We start from the raw sequence: 19,225 nt of genomic DNA on the forward strand, positions 1-19,225 counted from the left end.
TCTCTGCTCTCAAAGATTCTTATATTCTAATAGTTGAAATGAAACAGATAAACATTTGATCAAAATAAATATGACTAAATCAACCAACAGATACAAAGAAGCAGGAAAATATAAAATTCAGAACAGGCTTCCCTTTGAAAAGTATAATGTGGTTTCTCTCTTGTAGACTCACTTTTCTAATTAAAATTTTGTTAGTCTATTAACATTACTTTTCATTCCCTGAATATATACAAACTTGAAGCGTGGAAAGTCAGCTCTGAATGTACTCTGTAATAGAAGCCAATCTAAGTTTTTTAAAACATCATCATTTAGGGGGCAGTTAGGTGGTGCAGTGGATAAACCACCGGCCCTGGATTCAGGAGGATCTGAATTCAAATCCAGCCTCAGACACTTAACACTTACTGTGTGACCCTGAGCAAGTCACTTAACCCTCATTGCCCTGACAAAAAAAAAAAGTCATCATTTAAAAAAAGCACAGGGGCAGCTAGATGGCGCAGTGGATAGAGCATGGGTCTTGAAGTCAGGAGGACCTGAGTTCAAATCTGGCCTCAGACACTTGACACTTACTAGCTGTGTGACCCTGGGCAAGTCACTTGGCCCCAATTGCCTCACTAAAAAAAAAAAAAAAAAAGGCACAAAATGTATATCCATTTGTATATCATTTATCAGAACCAAAGCAAGAGAAGCTCAAAGAATATGGATCATTAAATCAAATGATAAGCACTTATTTATTAGATCATAAGACTGTAAAGGTAGAGCTTATGAAAAGGACCTTGGAAGCCATTTAATATATCTTTCTCATTTTACATGTTGTTATTGCTTGTCCTTCCTTCTTGAAGGGGGCCATGACATAGGGACGTGATATCATGATTTGCAGTGAACTGGATTTAAATGAGGCAGGGCTGTGCAAAGTCACCAGTCCCACTCTCTCCTCCAGAGCCATCTGGGTCCAGTAGCAAGACATATCAGGATGTCTGGAGATGGGCCTGGATGTTTAAGATAATTGGGGTTAAGTGATTTGCCCAGGGTCATGTAGCTAGTAATTATCTGAGGTAAAATTTGAACTCAGGTCCTCCCAACTTCAGGGTCAGTGCTCTACCTGCCCTTTTTTACATATGAAGAAACTGAGGCCTAGAGAGGATTTGCTTAAAGTCACACCAGGTGGTGACAGAGGTAGCACCATGGTCCATTGACTCTAAAACCAGTACTGCTCTTTCCATTTTACTGTGGGGCCTCATATTCTTCCATTAACCTTCAACATGAGGGGAAGAGGAGGGAATCACTAGTACCTGAGAACGCATTCTTTTTATCTGGGTTGTTAAGAGTGAGGATGCCAATGCCACCATCTTCTTTATGAAGGTCAACAGATCCACCAATAAACTGCTTAAGTTTCTTTTTGACGTCTTCCTCATGGAAACCATGAGAAGTGCTGTACAGTGGAAAGCCAGGTTGTTGTAATAATTTTTTCCTTACAGAAAGAGATGAAGTCTTCAAAAAAGAAGAAGCCATTTCTGGGGTGGGGGGAGAAAAGAAAGAAATATGGTACAACACCCAATTATATGATTTGAATGTTAAATATCACAATGTCCTGGTAAGGGAATTTTGTCTTTTTTCTGGGACACATCCCCATACCTGTATACACTCTTCTTGGTAGCAGTAACAGCTACCTGGCCTTCCCAAGAAAGAATTTCCTCTTCTCTTCTCCCACCCATACCCACAATCTGATAACTCAAAACAGGCATAATCCATTTGTCTATGAAAAGGTGACTATATAGTATTTTAATTACAGTGCACTTATTATTAGGCTATAAGAAGCATGACAAAAGAAAGGAATATTACTCCTGACATCACACAACCTTTATCCCCATTGGATCAGAAATCCCCTTCAATCTAGGAACAAACTTCTAGGCTGAGTAGACTTGTTGATACACAATCTTCAAGTAATAATGCTTTCTGTAATGACTTAATTCTCTTTCTCTGAGCCACCAGCTAACAGCTATTGGTTGAAGGGATGAATGGATGGAAAAAGACATGTGTGTGGCATTTATTGGTGGAGGAAGAATTCCAGAATGATCAAGTGAATTTTCAATATAATTTTCTATAAGCTTAAAAGAAATCTCTACTATATAAGTTCCCGGAAAGAATTAAGAAGAGATGGAAAATAGGAGATTACAAAGGTCACAACACAAACGTAATTCCTCCCATCAAAAAGGGTATGCTTGTTAAAGTACAGCAGTGAAGCAATTAATGGTATATATTTTATAAATACCTACACAAAAAGGAATAGGTATTTATGCATGGGACAGCTAGGTATCACAGTGGATCGAGTGCCAGGCCTGGAGTCAGGAGGACCAGAGCTCAAATCCAGCCTCAGACATTTACTAGCTATGTGATCCAGTTCTCTTGCTAATCACTGTTCCATTCTTGCTTCAAGGAAATCTGCTATCCTTGGGGGACAAGGGTGGATACCAGAGAGTCTGGTCTATTATCTTTACACCACCAAGCTATCCTTCAAGGATATCTGGTTTGTTATCCAAAGATGTCTGGCTCACTATCGTTTAACCTTGCAGGTCGAATCTGTTCTGTTATTTGTTCTAACCTTATAAAACTTAGTTAAGTCTTCATCTTGGGGTATTTGGATTAAACTGAGGCAAAGCCATTGACACATTCTTATTGGTAGGTTTATACCCTATTAATAAAATGTTATCTTGCTCAAATAGTATATGCCTCAGTCTACCTTTGTTGAATTTTCCTTGAGACATGACCCAAGTGAAAGGAATGGATCCTCCACAGCCCAGTGAGTTTCAAAAGGTTGGGGGCCACTTTCGTATCCTAGTGTTCCAGGATCCAAGAGCTTAGTTTTGGAGGCAGTGAAGCATTGCCATCCCAAGGAGTAAAGAGGAACCTTCAGGAATGAACTTCAGCACTCCAGCCCAGTAGTAGCTGAGTCAAGGCCTCAACTGACAGGGCCCTAATTCATACCACATGTGGATGTGAACTTGGTGTGACCGAAGCAAGAGAGGAACTGAATTAAGAAGAGCTAAGAGAGAATATGCCCCCAGGTGAAGTGGTTAAAAGGAACTAGGACCTAGTCACAGGCCTTAACAATGGGGCAAAGAGAGCTAGGAGCCTTGAATCAAAGCAAAGAAAATGCAAAATGTACCCTAACTCCTCACGGTATGATAGAATCCTGGGACAAATGGAGCTACCTGGGCCTAAGAGGAAGCCAGAGCATACACACTATAGGAGAAAATATGTGTTCTGACTTTATTTTTTCCTTATATAGTTATCCCTTCCACATCAAGGGGGTTAGGAGGTGCAGCACCCTCATGATCAGGAAAACCTGAGAAAATTTTTTTTGGCCCAGAGAAGTTGTCTAATTTTTTCTTATTCTCTTATGGGGTGTTTACAAGTACCTTATTGTAAAATTTGGGTTAATATTATACAATACTATAGATGTTTTACACATGTCTCAGTTTCTAAACTTTTTCTATGTCATCTGCGGGCCTTCTCAGGTCATCTACAGCTTCTGCAAAACATCCAAAAAATTCCCATTTAATTTTTTATGCTGACCTGCAATGTATCAAAACTGTGATGGGGAAAGTTTCAATGTGGAAAAAAACCTATTATGTTATTATCATATTTCCTTATAAATCATTATCTTTCCCCCTAAACCTTTCTATCCCCCAACTTCTCTTGCATACACCTCCTTCTCTCCTCTGATATTGTCATCACTCTGTTGCTGGACCTCATCATCTCATGTTTTGACCACTGCAATAAAATGATGGGGGGTCTGCCTACCTCAGGTCTCTACCCATTCCAATCCACTCTCCATTGAGCACCCAAAGTGATTTTCCTAAAGTGAAGGTATGACTGTCACTTCCTTACTCAATAAACTTCAGTGGTTCCCTATCATCTTCAAGATCAAATACAAAATCCTGTTTGGCATTCAAAGCCCTTCATAATCTACCCTCCCACCCACCCACACCTACTTTTTCAGTCTTACATTGTTCTCTTCAGTCTAGTGACACGGGCCTCCTTTGCTGTTCGGAGAACAAGACATTCCACCTCTACACTCCGGGTATTTTCTCTGGCTGTCTCCCATGTCCTCCTCATCATTGCCTACTCATTTCCCCACCTTCCTTCAAGTCCCAACTAAAAGCAATCTTCTATAGGAAGCCTTTCTCAACTCCTCTTAATTTTAGCTCCCTCCCTCTTTTAATTATTTCCAAATTATCCTGCATATACGTTATTTATGCAGATCTGTCTTCTTCTTGTCTTTTCCATTAGACTGAGAGCTCCTGGCAGGCAGAATTTATCTCTTGCTTCTTTTTCTTTTTGTATCCCCAGTGCTCAGAACACTGCCTAGCACATAGCAGATACTTAAACATTTACTGACTGACTGCTGCACTTGGCAGTGCTCTGCTCTGATGGTAAATGTTTACAGACTGCCCCCTTTCCTATTTATTCCTATTGTTATCTAAAGATATTAATGACCCTTAACTGTTCTATAGTTAATGTTGCCAGTACTAAGGAAAATTTGTAGGAAAGAGCAGTTTGAGAAAAGCAGAAGACATACCCGGGTAGATAGGAATTATGGGGGAGAGAAGGAGTCAGGAATGATTTCTCCCCTGGGAAATCATAAACATGTGGTGTAACCTTGGGTATCACTTAGCCAACTTGAAGTTTATTTCTAGGACAGAGTCTAAGCAGAAAAATTCATATCCTGAAGTGAATAAATATAGGAAAGACAATCTCCTTGGATTCAAGCCAGCCTAGGCCAAGGGAAAGAACACCACTTTTCTGTTTTCCATGAGCACCATATGGTTCCCTTTAAGGAATCCTTTCCCAATATAGTCACTGTTCCTCCTACATTAACCTACTTCCCTCTCCCCCCTAGCAACTTATCAGTCTATGAAGATTTCTTAGGGCAAGGGATTCTCTTCAGTCCCACCTCACTCACCACCTCTCTACCAATATATGTATATTATACTAAGGAATGGAATCATTATTCAATAAAAACTTCTGGGAAAATAACTATGGAAGAAAATTGTTTGGGATCAATATTTCATATAATATACCAAAGTAAATTCTACCTGGACCAATGATCTAAATATTTTTGTTAATCATTAAAAATTAATTTTAAAAGCTTAAATTAAAAGGAATATTTGTCTTAGTTACAGAGAAGGGCATTTTTATTAAACAAATATAAGACATTATTAGAAACAAAACTGATGGATTTGGTTATACAAAGGTAAGTGATTTTGAAAAACAAAAGGCAATATATCTAAAGATTAATAGACAAAGAACAGACTGGAAAAAATTGCAATAAATATAGCCAAAAAAGGTCTGACATCCAGAATCTATATATAACTGACACACTTCTATAAGACTCATAATATAGTCAAAGGACACGAACAGATATTGTTGAAGGGATAAATACAAACTTTTAAAAAGCACAAGAAAAAGTGCTTAAATTTTCTAATCACAGAATTGCAAATCAAAACAACTTTAAGATCTCACGTTACATCCACTAATTTGGCAAAAAGTACTAATAATTATTCAGTGGCAGCAGGACTGTGAGGAAACAAACATTCCCAAGAGCCATAATTTGCCTAGGCCACCTTCCCTTTCCTTGATAGGATTCCTGAGGCCACAGGGCCACAACATAGCCAGACTTGCCTTAAATAAGGCTTGGGATATTAACACCTTCAGGTTGGGAACACACCATGTCCTGTTTATGCCTGCCACAAGATGGGTTTCCTGGCAATTCCTAGAACACACCTTCTGATGGATCAAGGAGCTGAGGGTTATGTAGAAACTTAGAAGGTTGATTTTGAACTTTTTAATTAACTTGATTTCATTAGTAGATCTCACTGACACTTTGCCAGAACTCATTACTCAATAATTAACACACGCCTAGCCCTCCCAACTCAGTGATACTGAAACTCTAACAGTCAATGAACAACACTCCTCAACCTCAGCTGTTTGTTCTCTTTCCCATCCACCTCAAATAACCCACCCCATCTGCCTTCCCAAATGTCCCACTCCAGATTTGCCCACCCTTTCACTATTCTATTGGGAACACCTGCTCCATAATTAACAAAATACCTTTCATCTTAAACCATTTTTTTCACTTTATCTTTCCATCTTCTGGAATACATTAAGATGTGGCTCCCTCCTGATGACACTGCATTCCTGGCTACCCTTTCCAATTCTATAAGTTCCACTTTCATTCATAGCCCTGACTCACTGGCCGTTGTGGGGGAGTTGGAATACTCCTCACTCCTCATTGACACTTCAAGACTCTTCCTTTAAGGTAATTATTCTTCAACCTATCCTACTTTGAGGTTGATGCCCTTCAAATTTATCACCCAACCAAGATTCTGTTGTTGTTCAGTCATTTTTTTCAATCATGTCTGACTCTTCATGACCCCATTTGGGGTTTTCTTGGCAGATATACTGGAGTGGTTTGCCATTTCCTTCTCCAGCTTATTTTACAGATGAAGAACTAAGGCCAATAGGATTACATGACTTGTCCAGGAACATACAGCTAGTAAGTGTCTGAGGCCAGATTTGAACTCAGGAAGACAAGTCTTCCTGATTCCAGGCTCAGCACTCTATCTACTGTACCACCTAACTTCCCCAATCAAGATTCAGGTGGCTATTATCTATCAAGCTTAAGGGCATTCTCTTTCTTCTCTTCTTAAAAAGTTCAATGCCTTGATCACAGTCTTTCTCCATCCCAACTCATGCTTCCATTCTAAAAGATTTCAACACACATGCTGATATTCCTTCACATACCCTAATTTGCCAGTTCCTCAATTTATTCAACTCTTATGACCTACTCCTCCACTCCACTTCTGCTACATAAAGGGATAGTCATTCCCTTAATTCCCCAAAACTGTTCCACTTCTACATTCAGAAACTATAAATGGCCTTTTATCTGATCGGGCAGCCAGGTGGTACAGTGTATAGAGTGTAGTGCTTGGAGTCAGGAAGACCTAAATTCAAATCTGACTTTAGAGACTTATTAGCTGTGTGCCTCTGGGCAAGTCATTTAACCTCCACTTGCCTCAATTTCCTCAACCAAATAATGAGAAGAAAAATAATAACACCTTTCTTCTGGGGTTGTTGTGACAACCAAATGAGATGAGTGTAAATACTTAGGGCACATAGTAAGCATTATATAAATGTTAGCTCTTTTGATGTGGATAATGATCACATATTTTATCGTTCTCTCCCTAAGCCTTCCCCTTGAATTCATAAAATCGAAGACACTCTCTCCAATGTCATGAGTTACCTCTTAATAACCAAATCGAATGGTCTTTCTTTAATCCTCAGACTCTTTGACCTCTTTATGGAATTTGACACTCCTGACTCCCTTCTCCTGGACACTTTTCTTGTTTCTGTGATTGCTCTTGGTTCTTTTCCTACATGTTTGAAAACCTGTCAGTCTCCTCTACAGTATCTTTCATCCATGACATGCCCACTAACTATGCATCACCTTCAATGCTGTGCTAAGGCCCTCTCTTTTTCCTCTATATTTTTTTACCATGGTGATTTCATCAGTTCCCATGGGTTTAACTATCATCTCTATGTAGATAACTCTGGTTATCCAACCCTAGTCTCTCTCCTGATCACCAGCTACCTTTTAGACATTTTGAACCTGTAGGATTCTCAAACTCAGTATGTAAAAACAACAACAAATCCCACCTTATTAATCTTCCCTCCCAAATCCTTCCCTCTTCTCAACTGTTTTATTACTGTCAATGGCACAGACCTCCAGTCAGGCTTGCAAATTTGGTGTCATCCTCAACTTTTTCTCATTTATCTCATAGATCCAATAAATTAACAAATCTCATTTTTTCTTCCTTTACAATATCCCTCACTTATGCCCCACCTTCTGTTGATTCACATTGCCACTACCCTACCTAGTTCAGGCCCTCATCACCTCTCACCTAGACTATTAGAATAAACCTTGCAATTAAGTACTTCCTCTCAGTCCAAATAGCTTCCAATATGATTTTCCTAAAGTATAGGTCTAATCAGGATACCCAACCCCCCCCATTCAATAAACTCCAATGGTTCCCTATTACCTCTAAGATAAAATAAAAGCTCTTCTGTTTGTCATTTAAAGCTCTTAATAGACTTGGCTCCTTCATTATCTTTTTAGACTTTTAATTCATTACTCTTCTTCATACATTAAGATTATCTATTTTGTACCTACTATATATTTTTTTAAAAAGATAATCTCCACTCTCAAAGAGCTTACATTCTAATGGGGGAAGACAACACATAAAAGGGATCTGGGAAGCATCAAGGTGGAAAAGTCCAGAGAGTTACTTAGAAGAGAGCTGAGGATGGATGTTCTGGGAACTTCTTATAATGGCAGCCTTGGATAGGAACTCACCAAGAGGGAAAAGGGCTTGGGAGAAAGGGAATGGGAGTTGGGGGAAGGGGGGGAGAGATCGGGAAGAGGCATCTAAAGGGTGAGGAGGATGTAGGCTCCAAAAGGGAAAGGTGTTTTGTAAGACTGAAAAGATGTTGAATAGTTCCTTCCTAGGAGAGTGCTTAAGTACTGTGAATAAGCACTTAAGTACTGTGAATATGAAGTCTTTTTGTCCAAGGGATATTTAGAAATAGCAAAATACAAAACTTTTTTTTGCCAAGATTCCTATTAAAGTCTCACTGAAGAGTAACAATTTTCCCAAAATAAACATCTCACAGAAACACAAAGTCACTCATTTTTCAAGTTTTTTTTTTAAACTAGGTAAAATAATATATCATAGGGCAGCTAGGTGGCACAGTATGGATAGAGGGCCTAAAGTCAGGAAGACTCCTCTTCTTAAGTTCAAATCAGCCTTCAGATACTTAGTAGCTATGTGATCCTGGGCAAGTCATTTAACCCTGTTGGTCTCAGTTTCCTCATCTGTAAAAGGGAAAGGAAATGGCAAACTATAGTATCTGTGCCAAGAAAACCCCAAATTGGGTCATGAAGAGTCAGACATGACTGAAATAACTGAGAAAAATCATATAATGAGCCCTTTAAAGTTTGCAAAGTGCTTTTGAAACACATAATCCCATTTAACCTTCCAGACAATGAGAAAAGTACTATCATTATTTTTATTCCCATTTAACATATAAGGAAACAAAAGCTCAAGAGAGATTTTTATGACTTATCTATCCATTGTCAGAAATCTAGTATCTGACATAGAATTTGAACCCATGTCTTTCCAACTTCAAGTCCAGCACTCTATCCACTACAGTAGCTTTGAAGCCATAAGACATTCACACATCAAAAAACAAAACAAAGGGGCAGCTAGGTGGCACAGTGGATAGCTGCCCCAAGAGTGTAATTCTTTACAGAGGAATACCTAAGGATCCCTACCACTATTTCCCTGTGGAGTCAGCTTTTCCATTCAATGCGCTGCAGTGTCTCCCTCCCTCACAAAAAGCTCAGCCTAATGTCTGAACCACATATGGACCCTCCCATGAGGTAGATAGAGAATATCTAAGGGAATATATATATTCCCTTTGGAATATATATAGGATTTGAACCCATGTCTTTCTGACTTCAAGTCCAGCACTCTATCCATTACAGTAGCTTTGAAGCCATAAGACATTCACACATTAAAAAACAAAAGAAAAGGGCAGCTAGGTGGCACAGTGGATAGAGCACCCGCCCTGGATTCAGGAGTACCTGAATGAGTTCAAATCCAGCCTCGGACACTTGATACCTACTAGCTGTGTGACCCTGGGCAAGTCACTTAACCCCAATTGCCTCACCAAAAACGAAACAAAACAAAGTAACATGATTACATGCCAAAGTAAGTTATACAGCACATTTATCATTTCATTATGATTATTGTTTTTCAATTCTATTCAATAAAAATTTGAAACAGTCCCAGCTCTTTTAGGGAGAAAAAAGCCCATTTATCAGAAAGTTATGCTATTGTCCATATGTCATAATATAGAAAATTAAGCCATCCAGCAAAAAAAAAGTTTGGAAAATAAACTAAAAAATCTGTCCCAGAATTTGGGAGTTGCATTTCATCAGATTCTACCTTTTTGTACAGAGAATATGTTCCTCTAAGAGTAGAATCAGGGAGAGCAGTGTTCTAAGTAAACTAGTACATGCTTCAGTGTATGTAGTGCCATTGAGTTATATAAACTTGTAGACATTAACCACCAGATAAAAAATGTAAGCCACCCCTTCAGGTTACTACATCATCAGATGAAATTACAAAAGTATCTTGTTAAGTCAATGTCTTATGTAAATAAGATAATTTTATGATATGGTTAAAACCATAGGCCATTCCAATCTGTGGATTCATTTTGCTTTACTGCTTGTTAAAAGCACCCTCTTTCCCCCTTTCAGTTTTTTCATTAGGAGTGGGGGTAGGACAGTGAAGGGAGAAGTAACTTGGCAATAGTAATGCCAAAAAGGAAGGGGGGGGGGAGGGCGGAGCACTGTAACATGTAAAACATTTTAACATTCATTTTTTAAAAATTTCATTTTCAAATTCTCTCCCTCCAGTCTCTCCCCTATCCAGTGAAAAGGCAAGTAATAGGATGCTCATTATGTGTGTGAACATATTTCCATATTAGCCACGTGTAATGTTTTTTTAAAATGCATAGAAGAGAGCAGAAGGAAGTTCAGAAGGAAGCACAGACAAACAGGACAGGTTTGAAAGTAAGGCAGCATTTATTATACATTTTGAAAAAATTAGAAAGTGGTATGAAGTAGAGATTCACAGTTTCATACAAAATCTTTGTATTTTGTTGCATGTATAGACATGTTCTTTGGGGAGATAAGTTCAGAATAATACGAAAAATAATAAACCTATGAAAACCCCATAATTTACATTCTTGTTGAATCTGAGTCAATTAGATAAACATTTATTAAGTGCCCACTCTGTGCAAGACACTGTGTCAAGATAATGGAATGTGGTAGATGAGGAGATTTAGCAGATACTCAGGGGCCCACCTGGAGATTGATTTAAACTGATTGAATTGGATAAGGTGACTGACTGCTGACTGGCTTACTTCCAGTTAAATAGATTGTAAGCACATCTGGCTGGTACTTGAGGATACTTAAGAGGGTATTGTTCTCAGAAACTAAAAACTTTGAACTTTACATCAAGACCACCTTCAGGTCCAGTGAACCAATGAATTTGAATGACGCCAGCCAATCGGCTTGAAGAACCTCCCATTTCTGGGAGGGGAACATGAAGGAGGAAGCAGACGCTGGCGAGAGTTCTTCCTCTTTTGGTTCGAGAGATTGGCTTGGTGGGAGAGGCCTTCAGAAATGGGAGATTTAGGAAGGTGAGGATTTCCAGGCTATAAGAAATCTGTTCTCAATCTCTCCTTCTTTTACTATCTTTTACTATCTTTCAATAAACCCTTAAAAAACCTAAACCCATTTATCAGTGATTTTAGTCAGTTTCCCCCAAAAACTGGGGGGACAGGTTAGAACCCACATTTAAAATTTTAAATTACACAGCACTGTGAGTACAAAGACAAAAACAAACTGTCCCTTCCCTTGAGGAACTTACATTCCATAAGTATAATACAGGGAGTAAGTGAAGGTAGGAAAGAAAAGATGGGAGAGCTGTAGGAAACTCTGAGGTGGGAGAGAGCAGTGACAGCCAGGATAAATGAAGAGGCTTCAAGGAGGAGCTAAGTTCAGACAATCACAGATTCAGAGGTAAAAAGGTCCTCAGCCACTAGGTTTGGCCATCCCACTCATTTTACCAATGATTAGGAATCTAAACCCAGAGAAGTGATTTACCAAAATATCACACAGGTAGTTAATTTCAAGAAATCCGATTTGAACCCCAAGTCTTCCAAATGTAGAGTCAATGCTCCTTCTACTCCACCACAGGAGTCTTAAATCTTTCAGACAACTCTGGTTTTCTAATTTGTAAACATTGTTTGTCTAAACATATTTCTGAGATGTATCATATCCCATCATCTGTGCTAAAGGGTAGCATGGGAAAATAATTATTAATAATGGATTTCTTGGGGAGACCCAGAGATTAGTTTCTCACTCCTTTCTCTCCCCCACTCTGGAAAGTCCAGTTCTCTTTCTGGGACAAACCCAAGGGAACAAAAGAAATGGAGATGGATTCTTTTGCCTGGCTCAGCAAAGGAATAAAGGGATCTTACCACATCTAGATAAGGGATTTTGTCTTAAGAACTCAAGGGTCTTTAGCATTCTTTTCCCTGATGTTATCTGTAGAGTTCATTTTAATTTAGACCACCTTCAAATCATGTCAACCAGTGGAATTGAATGATGCTAACTGATATGGGCCTGGGAAGTAAGGGGAAGATAAATTCATTAGGCATGGCTACTACTTAAACAGCCTACTTTCTCTAGAATCAAAGACCATTTTAATCCTAATTGGACTGAGTGCAAGAGTGTAATTCTTTTTTTTTTGCTGGGCAATGAGGGTTAAGTGACTTGCCCAAGGTCACACAGCTAGTAAGTGTCAAGTGTCTGAGGCTGGATTTGAACTCAGGTCCTCCAGAATCCAGAGCTGGTGCTTTATCCACTACACCACCTAGTTTCCCCTCTACTTGTTCAAATTCCTTTCCTTTATTAGAAAGTCTTTCTCCTGGGTCACTATCACTTTATTTCATTAGAATCATTCAATTTAACCGCTGTGTCTTGTAATTTGAAGAGTAGGTTGCCTCTAAAACCTCCTAATGTCTCTCCCCCTTCTCTCCCCATCTGTGAATTACTTCAATTGGTGCTTTATTTACTGCTCTTCTTAGATACTCTGGGCAGTTTTACTGCATTATTTATTGGATTTTGGTGTTCAGGTTTTTTCGTTTTTGTTTTTTAAAACCTATAATACTCTTCTGGGAGGCCTAGGATTTTTTGTGTGTGTGAGGCAATTGGGGTTAAGTGACTTGCCCAGGGTCACACAGCTAGTAAGTGTCAAGTGTCTGAGGCTGGATTTGAACTCAAGTCTTCCTGACTCCAGGGCCCATGCTCTATCCACTGTGCCACCTAGCTGCCCCAAGGCCTATGATTTTTAAAAAATTAACTTTAAAGGTTTTTTTAAAAAATACATATTTTATTTTTCCCCAATTACATGTTAAAACAACTTTAAATACTTTTTTAAAGTTCTGAGTTCCAAATTCAATCCCTCCCTCCTTGAGACAGTAAGGTATCAGAACTTCTGTTTATTTCTCTTTCAATAAAGCTACTGATATCAATTATAATGGATTATATATATTTACAAATAGGATTTTTATGTTATGTTCTACATCTAAGTTTTAGTTTTTAAAAAGACTATCTTTTGTAGTACAATGGAGACTATTATACCTGGAGTCTGGATAACCTGAGTTCAAATCCTCTCAGACACTTAGTAGATGTTTGATCATAGATGAGTCACTTAACCTCATTCAGCCTCAATTTCCTCATCTGCAAAATGGGGACAATATTAGCACCTATCTCACAAGGTTGTTATGAACATCAAATGAGATATTATGGCTTTGTAATCCTTAAAGTAATATATTAGTTATAACTATTATTCAGAAATAAAATTTTTAAGCAAAAAAATATAAAATCACCCCAACTAAAAACAGACATACTTAGGAATTATATATGCATATATATTTTACATTTATATTACATATTTTTACATTTATCTGTCATTAGCACACCACATATCTTATAGGTATTTATTTGTTCTTATTCTCTCATGAGATAATAAACTCCTTAGAGTAGTACAGTGGATAGAGCCCTTAAGTCAAGAAGACCTGAGTTCAAATCCAGTACCCAATACTTACGAGCTATTCAATCTTGGGCAAATTATTTAACTTCATTTTGCCGCAGTTTCTCATCTGTAACATAAGGATACCTACCTCCCAAGGTTTTTGTGAGTTAACAATTGTAAAGTACTTAGCACAGTGCCAGGCACATAGTATGCACTATATAACTGTTAACTATTGTTAGGGGAACAAGGTCTAATATTTTTTTTTACCATATACCATAGCATGTGGTATTGTGCTCTGAGGTTACTCAATAAGTGTTTATGACACAATGGTTTTTAAAAATTAATCATGTTCAGAAAATTGTTAGAAACTTGGGTTGGTTTAAAAATAAAAACACTATGTATTTTTACCTAACAATTTAATGTGCATGTGGGAACAGAAATCAAGAAAGTCTACCATTACTAATAATTTCTATCTAACAATGAGCACAGAATACCAAAAACAAGGAGGTCTCTGGATTTCTCCCCCTCTGTGTTCATTGAATGATACTGCAGTTGGTACCAATAATAATGGCTGACATTTATCGACTACTTTTAGATTACAAAGAACTTTACATGCTGGTGTTACTTAATTTTCACAACCATCTAATATGTAGTACAAATATTATTTTCCTTTTATAGATGTAGAATTGGAGGCTCAGACAAGTTAAGTTATTGGTCCCATACCACCCAAATAATGATAGAACTGGGACTCAAATCGAGTCCCTGGACTTCAAGCCTAGTGCCCTTTCCATTCTTTCCACCATGTTTAAACATTCATTAAACAATAAATATTCTCATTGCTAAATATGAAGACTTGGGACCACAAATCCACCTGTGTATTATATCTCTTGCCTAGGATTGGGGCTGGATGAGCTCTTGACAGACTGTTATTCCACACCTCCCTATTTGCATCTTTTTCTTAATTAAATTTTTTCCTTCCCCTTCTATTTGACTCCCTTTTGCCCCACAGGCATGGGGTTGAACTTAATCCTGCTCTAACCCACAGAGCACCAAATTCTTCAATAATAACCTACTTTATGCTCCTTTACCTAATCCAGAAGCCAAACCCTTGTAATCTAGGAAATTTGAGAGAAAAAATGGGGCTTTGAGTTCCTCTGATTTTACTGAAGAAGCCTTGAAGGATTAAGTAATTTACCCTAAGGTTATACAACTACTTGGTAGCAGCCAAATCAGATCATCTATTAGGATTAACTGGATTTAAAGTACCTAGTATGATTCACACACTCAACTAGTATTATCTGTAGGTTATTTTAGTGAGAAAAATTGATATTCATATAATGCTTTATGGTTGGCAAAGTGCTTTAAATATATTATCTCAATGGAACCTCACAAGAACCCAGTTTTTCTTATTCCCATTTTGCAATTGAGAAAATTGAGGATTAGAGAGATTAAATGAATTTCATTGGGTTACAAAGCTATTAACTGTCAGAGGCCAAAGCACAAGAGTATGTATGGTCAAGCTTTATGAAAATACTCTTAAAAGTAAATGTAACTAAATAAACTGCTAATAGTTTTGTTTTGTTCAAAGTAATATTAAATATATCCAAAGGAGTGACAATTGGATAGACAGTGAAGGAACTGGAACTGGAAAACAGAAGGATTCAGTGAAAAATATTTAGCCTGAAAAAGAGACATAAAAGCAGTCTTAAGGATTTAAAGGACTATCATATGGAAGAGAAACTAACAGAACTATAACTACCAATTTCTGGGCTTGGGACAATCAGCACAAATATCCTGAAATCTATCCTTGGAGGTAAAGATGGCAGTTGGTAGAGACCTCCATCTTGATCCCCTGAAGGTTGTTGCCGAGACTGCCAGACAGGGTAGGCTAACCCTAGATGAACTCATTAAAAATAGGACTCACAAAGGGACAACAATTACAGCTTTGATTGATCATTTTTGATAAAGTCAGTTGTTTCCATTCTGCTGAAGGAACAGTAAAGGCTGTCAAGGCCCTAGAATAAAGCTTCATCCCAAACTCTTTGTCATGTATTCCTCATCCCCCCCCAACCCACCCTACTCCCCTACCACCCCATGACATAAGAAAACAGATGTGTTCTGCTTGGCCCTAGAAGTAACTAGGAGCAATAGGTGGAAGTTATATCACATCACACATCAGCTGGATTTAAAGAAAAATTTTTTTGACAATTAGAATACAGGATCACAGACGAAGAGCTAGAAGGAACCTTTGAAAGCATCTAGTTCAACTCCCTCATTTTACTGCTGAAGAAACTTAAGCTAAGAGAGAGGATTTGAACCCAGGCCTTCCAAACTCCAAGTCCAGTTCCATAGCCACTATATCATGCAGCCAATATATATAATTATAAATGTATATATAAAGGCAAAGTGTAATGGTAGAGTGGTATAGTAAATATGTATGTATTTACATATGTATATGTGTGTATGCATACACATATATCGGTATACACAGAGAGAGCATTTTGTAGTGGCTACCAAGCTAAACTTGGAGGCTGGAAAACCCAACCCTGGAGGAGGTAACTAGGAGGAATGGGCAGAAGAAAGTCAGACAGTAGTAAATCTTAGTAGGATGTAAAGAAAAACTCTCACAATTAGATCAAAGGATCATAAACTTAGAGCTGGAAGGTATCCTAGGGAGTATATAGTTCAAATGCCTCATTTTCCAGATAAAGAAACTGAGGCCAAGGAGAGGTTACGTAACTTGCTGCTCTTAGTCACACTGCCACTGTCAGAGGAAGGACTTGAACCTAGGTCTTCCCAACTCCATGTTAAACAACCTCAACTAGCCCCTCACTGTTGGTAGGCAATCCTTCTATACCTGCCTTATTAATTCACTATCCCACTCTTCTAAACCTTTTTAATCCTTCATCAAACCTCCCGTGGCTCCTCTTCCCCAACTCTCTCAGCTGAGAAACTTGCTTTACATATTACAGGAAAAAATTAAAGCCATTCACCATGAGTGCTCTCTTCCTCATCTCATGTCTCTCATATACCTTCTGTCACTATCTCTTCTTTCACTCCTGTCTCAAAGAAAGAGGTAGTCCTACTCCTTAAAAAGGCTAACCTCTCTACCTGCTGGAGAGAGCCTGTTCCATCCTGTCTCCTCCAACACACTGTCCCCTCTATTATCCCCAATGTATCACTTATCTTCAATCTCTCCCTCTCTCTCAACTCCTTCCCTACTGCCTAGATATATGCTCATTTCTCCCCCAGCCTCAAAAATCCCTCATTTGATCCTTCTATCACTGTCATGTCTCTTCTGCCCTTTTGGCTAAACCCCTTAGAAAAGCTATCTACAATAGGTGTCTCCCACTTTCTCTTTTCTCACTTTCTTCTTAACTCCTTACAACCCTACTTCCAACCTCATCATTCCACCAAAACTGCTCTCTCCAAAGCTACAAATGATCTCTTAATTGCCAAATCCAGTGGCTTGAAGAACACTGTTGCTCACCCTCTCTTCTCTCTAGTTTTTGAGACATCATTCTCTCGGTTCTCCTTTGACCTATATGACCACTCTTTGTCTCTCTTGCTGGCTCTCTATCCAGGCGACACATTTTAACCGTGTGGCTCTGTCCTAGACTTCTTATCTTCTACCTCTATATTACTTCACTTGGTGATCTTATATCAGCTCCCATGGATTTAATTATGCCTATGTCAATGATTCTCAAATCTACCCATTCTGCCTTAACCTAACTTCCAATATCACATTTCTAAATGTCTTTCAGACATCTCAAACTGGATGTCTGGTAGACACTTTAAACTCAACATGTCCAAAACTGAACTCATTCTTGCCCCACCAATCTCCCTATCAGTGTAAAGGGCAATAACATCTTCCCAGTGCCCATGGCTTTTAATCTAGGTGTCATTCTTGACTCCTCAATATCTCTCAGCCACTCATATTCAATCTGTTGCCAAGACTTGTACATTTCATCTTTGCAAAACCTCTCCCATAGGTTTCCTTCTCTCCTCTGATACTGCCACCACTCTTGCGCAAGCCTGTATCACCTCATGCCTGAAATATTTTGCAATATAACCTACTTCTGGGTGTGACTGCCTCCTTTCTTCCCACTCCAATCTACATTCCACTCAGTAGCCAGTAATTTCACTAAAGTGCAGATCTGACCATATCATCTTTCATACACAAATGTGATGTAGAGCCTCACTCAGTTCATCTGTCAACCCCTTTTTTCCTCCTCCATCAAATGTGTAATTATGTATACACACTATAATTATATAACAAATTATATATACACATATGCATACTTACACTACTCATACATACAGGGTTGTTGTGAGGATCAAATAAAATAACATTTGTAAAGCGCTTAGCACAGTGCCTGGCACATAGTAAGTGCTTAAAAATGTTAGCTATCACAGAGAGTGGGGCATGCTGTGGAGACTAGAGCTGGGCACAGAGTTCCGTTTGAATCCTCCGTTTTACACTTAAAAGATCTGTGATCCGGGACAAGTTACTTAACCTCTCTCAGCCTCAATGTCCTCATCTGTAAAATGAAGGGTTTGCACTAGATGCTCTTCCAGCTCTCAATTCAGGACCCTGCTTTTCATTCTGGGTTACCTTGGGAAGTAACGGGGTTCCCCTCGTTTTGGAGGCCAGGCTGCATGCCCCCCTGCTGGGAAGGCAGTAGAGGGGGCTGTTTTTCACTTATGGCAGCGGACGCTCTGTCCATCTGTAGCCGGGGAAGGGGCGCGAGCCAGTCAGAGGACACTCTCGGAGGGAGGGACGCAAAGACCGAGGATCGCACGTTCTGTCTTCTCAGGGCCGGTTCCTTGGCCGCCGCCGCTCCTTTGCCTTCCCCGCAGTGACTCAATGCTTGGGGACCCAACACATCCCTTCCAGCAGCAAGGAGCTCTTTTGTGGGGGACCGCGGGGCGGGTTCCTCCAACCAGCATCCAGGAAGCCCCGCCCCCGCCCCCCAGCCGCTAGCCTTCGGGGCTTACCTTCTGGTTTGGACCCGCCCTCCCAGCGTCTTCTCTCAGTAACCCTTCAAGTCCGGCTTCCGCCGACCCCCGGGACAGGAAGTCCCGCCTTTCCGGTGTAATTAACCAGCTCTCTGAGTGATTCGAGGCAAACAGAGTCAGCTGTCGATCATCTGCCTTCTCATACATAGCCCCAGCCCCATTTGTCCTTTTGTCCCTTCTTTCCGGCCTCTTCGCGCCACCCCTTCCCCTCTGCAGACACCACCGCCCACCTCCTCCAGAGGAACTTTAGAGACCCTCCATTGTCATCACTCTTCTGTTTACAAACACCAACTGGTACCAGAATGCCCTTAGGTGCAAACTGCCCCGGGGGAAAAATACCTACTACCTTCTCCCGCCCCCCCCCAGCCCCCCTCCACGTGTTACTCTAGTTCTTGGATGTGACAAGTGACTGGATGAGCCACCTTGACTGCATTTTTTTCAGTCCTTTTAGAATGGGCTTATTTTTAAAATTAAAG

General features: G+C 39.4%; 1 protein-coding gene across 2 annotated transcripts in view; it reads right to left on the minus strand.

Moving 5' to 3' along the window:
* ECHDC1 (ethylmalonyl-CoA decarboxylase 1) overlaps positions 1 to 18,962 on the minus strand; it is a 59,502-nt gene extending 40,540 nt beyond the window's left edge. Inside the window, exons 1-2 of one of the 2 annotated variants that reach the window (XM_044002450.1) lie at positions 18,729 to 18,962; positions 1,290 to 1,511 (exon numbers count right to left, since the gene is read on the minus strand). In XM_044002450.1, the coding sequence (XP_043858385.1) occupies positions 1,290 to 1,509 (220 nt within the window). In that variant the 5' untranslated portion in view covers positions 1,510 to 1,511; positions 18,729 to 18,962. Of the gene's footprint in view, positions 1 to 1,289; positions 1,512 to 18,345; positions 18,705 to 18,728 lie in introns of those variants that run through there. The other variant, XM_044002449.1, reaches the window with a different exon arrangement.
* Between the last annotated feature and the right edge of the window lie 263 nt (positions 18,963 to 19,225).

Source organism: Dromiciops gliroides, chromosome 4 (assembly GCF_019393635.1).
Source record: "Dromiciops gliroides isolate mDroGli1 chromosome 4, mDroGli1.pri, whole genome shotgun sequence".
Classification (NCBI taxonomy): domain Eukaryota; kingdom Metazoa; phylum Chordata; class Mammalia; order Microbiotheria; family Microbiotheriidae; genus Dromiciops; species Dromiciops gliroides.